The sequence below is a fragment of the Geospiza fortis genome, unplaced genomic scaffold (genome assembly GCF_000277835.1).
Source record: "Geospiza fortis unplaced genomic scaffold, GeoFor_1.0 scaffold194, whole genome shotgun sequence".
Classification (NCBI taxonomy): domain Eukaryota; kingdom Metazoa; phylum Chordata; class Aves; order Passeriformes; family Thraupidae; genus Geospiza; species Geospiza fortis.
The window spans coordinates 3,145,087-3,149,222 of NW_005054322.1; the positions used below are offsets into that span (position 1 = coordinate 3,145,087).

The 4,136-nt window shown below is 45.9% G+C and overlaps 1 protein-coding gene across 1 annotated transcript in view; it reads right to left on the minus strand.

The window, feature by feature from the left end:
• Positions 1-4,136, minus strand: part of TPT1 (tumor protein, translationally-controlled 1) — a 4,828-nt gene that overhangs the window by 487 nt on the left and 205 nt on the right. Inside the window, exons 2-4 of the mRNA XM_005420760.2 lie at positions 3,409-3,599; positions 2,567-2,672; positions 1,145-1,261 (exon numbers count right to left, since the gene is read on the minus strand). Of these exons, the coding sequence (XP_005420817.1) occupies positions 1,145-1,261; positions 2,567-2,672; positions 3,409-3,599 (414 nt within the window). The remainder of the gene's footprint in view (positions 1-1,144; positions 1,262-2,566; positions 2,673-3,408; positions 3,600-4,136) is intronic.

Here is a 4,136-nt window from a genome sequence, read left to right on the forward strand (position 1 = left end):
TTTCCTGCTTGACACACCAAGGTTCAGATTTCCCCTCAAGCATATCCTAAACAAGTACCAGAGCCTACAATGTATCCAGCTGCCTCTGAAAAAGCTGCACCAATAAGCTGAAGCAGGTTTTACTGCACATGGAAACACCTTGCTACTGTTCTTTCACTCCACATTTAAGTAGGTGGAGTTATCCAAACAACACATCCAAAAGGCGTGCCCCTGTAGAGGGATGTCTCCCCATAGAGGAGACGCACAGAAGGTTCTGCTCCCGGGAGGTGCCTTCCAGGTATCACCTGTTCCAGGGCCAGAAGACACATGCCCCTTCCATCAGGCTGTGGGAGGTGCTGTGTCTGTCTGGCCAACTGAAGTGCTCCTTTAAGTGGGCTACTGTTCCACACCAGAATCTGGCTCATCTTTACATGACTAGCATACCAGAAAGCCTGTGAGAGGCTTTACAGATAAATTTAGCTGTCTATATACAGACTTCACAAGTCCACAATGGGCAAAGCAACTGTTGATCCCCCACTGCAGTGAATTCCACAGGTCTCCAAGCAAACCAAAAACCCACAAGTGTTGAGATCCAAATACTATCTTGTGAGCAACCACATTCCAGACCACAGGAGTTCAGGTAGTTGGGAGATTCCAGATAGAAAAAGGTTAAGTACCTGGTCAAGTAATACTGTGTTCCCAAATTTAGGGCAATATTTAAACTGACAGTTCTTGTATAAGGCCATCAGATTAAGTGAAAGAAGATGGAATATGACCATGCAAGGTACTTCACAATTAACCCCCAGAAAAGGGATCCTAAGTAGAAGTGCTCAATTTCAGAGGACCTGCTCTTTAATCCAATGGTTTAAACCCATTCCTAATTACACACATCTCACCAGGGCCATCCCCTCTGCATTTCTTGGCCATTAAGTCACCATGAATCACAGCAGTGATAATACATCCCCTTTTAGTACAACTGAACAGTACTCAAAGTTTCAGGCACTTTGTATAATATTAAAGCACCAATCAGGCTGTACTTAAGACAATATTTGAAGTTTTCAAACTGGCAGCTACTGTTCAACTTTAACAGGGATACAGGAGAACAAGAGATGAAGGAGCTCACCATGTACTTGGGCACATTAACCCAGTTCAGTTCCATACTTACACATTTCTCGATTTCTAAGCCGTCCTTAAAGAAAATCATATATGGGGTCACACCGTCCTCACGGAAATCCAGGAGAGCTACCATTCCATCTGGATTCATGTTCTCCCCTACAAAGAACTTCAGAGGAATGTGTCTCTTAAGACATTTAATTGGCTAATGCCAGGAGAAAACGCCTTTTTATACAATACTTTTATATAAACAATGCAAAATCACCAAGCTCAGTGTAAGTCTCCCTGACCAGCCACAGGGATTTTCCTTCTCTGCAGCTTTTCCATCTTAGTGCCACCATGGCTGCCACACCAGAAGAAAGGGATGCCTTCCAGAGGGACCTTGACAGGCTGGAGAGGTGGGTCCATGGGAACCTTGTGAAGTTTAACAAGCCAAGTGCAATGCCCTATACCTGGGTCAGGGCAACCCCAAGCACAAATACATGCAGGGCTTGGGCACAGATTGACAGCAGCTCTCAGGAGAAAGACTTCGGGTGTTGGATGACAAATAAGCCAGTGTAATCCAGCACTGTGAGCTTGCAGCCCAGAAACCCAAACATCCAAAGAGGAGTGACCAGCAGGTAAATGGACATGATTTTGTTCCTCTACTCTGCTCAGACCTCACCTGGAGTGCTGCATCCAGCTCTGGAGCTGGGATCCCAACACAAAGAGGATGTAGACCTGCTGGACCAAGCCCAGGTAGGCCACTGAGATGGTCAGAGGCCTGGAGCACCTCTCCTATGAGGACAGACTGAGGAAGTTGGGGCTGTTCACCCCAGGGGCCCCAGGGAGACCTTACAGCACCCAGTACGTAAAGGGGGCTACAAAAAGTCTGGAAAGGGACTTTGACAGGGGCACACGGCAATAGGGCAACAGGGAATGACTTTGAAACTCCAAAGAGGATAGATTTAGATTATATATTAGGAAGAAATGATTTACTGTGCAGGTGGTGAGACACTGGCAGAGACTGACCAGAGAAGCTGTGGATGCCCCATCCCTGGAAGTGTTCAAAGCCAGGTTGGATGGGGCTCTGAGCAACCGGGTCTAGTAGAAGGTGTCCCTGCCCATGGCAGGGAATTGGAATGTGATGACACTTTTCAACCCAGTGCCTTCTGTGATTCAATAATTTTACCTTGTTGCTATGAACAGAGCAAGAGACAGCAAGGGCCAAAGTGATCTACCTTCCAAGTCTAACTGCACAGTCCCTGAATCACTATAACAACAGATGTAGCTAACTACAAGCATTACCAGCTGAAATGAGAAACAGCTAACAGTCTTTGGCTATTTCTCCTCCCTGACTCTCAGGGCCCCTAATACTCTCAAAGACTGTCAAGTTAGCATCCTCACAACTGGAGCCATCAAAATTCTCAACAAGATGTTCAGCAGATGAACCAATCACAGTTTATCAATACTGCTGTAAGGAGACATAACTTACCTGGTAGTTTTTGAAGTTGGCAAGGATGTGTTTGATTTGTTCTGCAGCCCCAGTCATGAAAGGCTTTACTCTCTCTGGCTTGTGTTCCTCAAGTCTGGCTTTGATTCTGGAAGGAGAAAGAAAAAATGCTCTGAAAACATGTTCTAGCTTAGTATCGTCATTGTCTGGCAGGATGCCATAGCAGCAACAGTCACCCAGCTACCTGTCAAACTTAGATTTTGCTTCCTTTCCCCCCACTTCCTCTCAAAGCCCTCAAATTTTAACTTAGTTTTTAAGTGAAATCACAGAATGGTACCTGCCACTCCTACCAAGGTCATTTTACAACCAGGCTAGCAATAGGCAAAAATCAGCAAGCCCTTTCCACAGCACCAGGAGTATCACCCACCCATATCACAAAGCTTTTTCACTTTCAGTATTAACCCCACTGAACACCACCCAACAGCTGTTACACCATGAACTCGCAAAAAGACGCATCACACACAGTTTTTCAGCTGTTTACATTGTCACTCTAGAAAAGCTTCAGAAGCTTTTCTTTACCACCTCAGTCCCTTCCACATGAAGGTCTGGCATGGAGAAATAGAAAAGAAAACAGCAAGGCTACAAATAAGATCCAAAGCACATGATTAGGTCCTCTACCTCAGCCAAAATAAACAGATATTCCATCCCCCATTCTTTAGGGCCCCAGTTCTGCCAAGCATTACGAAATTACTGAAGTTCACAGCCAGTTTCACACCTGTATCAGAATGAACATCTAATAGGAGTAAATCCAATGCTGTTTTTGCAATCTCAAGCACACAAAACCACTGCAGTCCAACTGAAAGGAAAAGCCTACCAACACTTACGCTTTCATGTAATCCTTTATGTACTTCTTGTAGGATTCTTTTGTGAAGCTGGTCTCCTGAAGGTGGTGGTTAATTACTATGTCAACACCAGTTATGACCGTGGCTTCTGTTCCATCTCCCTCAGGACCTTCAGCAGAGGCATTGCCACCAATTAGAGAGTCATCAATTTGACCCTCTGTCCTGGTGACCATCTAGATTTAGAGACATCAAAAAACTTAACGGCTCTGCAAAAAACCTTAGCACTACCACTCTTACACTCCTATGACCAACAGCAGGGCACAACTCGAGAGACACAGTTCAGTGCAAGGAACCAGACTGCAGCTTGGGCACTAATTTCCCAGTGATAGGAAAAGAGGGAATGGGTTCAAACTGAAAGACAGTAGGTTTAGATTAGATATTAGACAGAAAGTCTTTATGTGGGAGGCACTAGCAAAAGTTGCCCAGGAAACCCATGGATGCCCCACCTCTGGAAGTGTTCAAGGCCAGGCTGGATGGGGCTTTGAGCAACATGGTCTAGTGGACGGTATCCTTGCCCATGGCAAGGAGGTTGCAACTAGATGATCTTCAAGGTCTATTCCAACCCAAAGCGTTCTACGATTCTATGACTCCCAAGCACGACTCCCCCACGGTGCATAACCCAAGCTCCATTACACTCCAGCCTGCCTGACTTGCGCTCTCTCGGGCACCATCTACGGCAGCACGGGGCACTGGGCCAAGGTGAGTCTCTT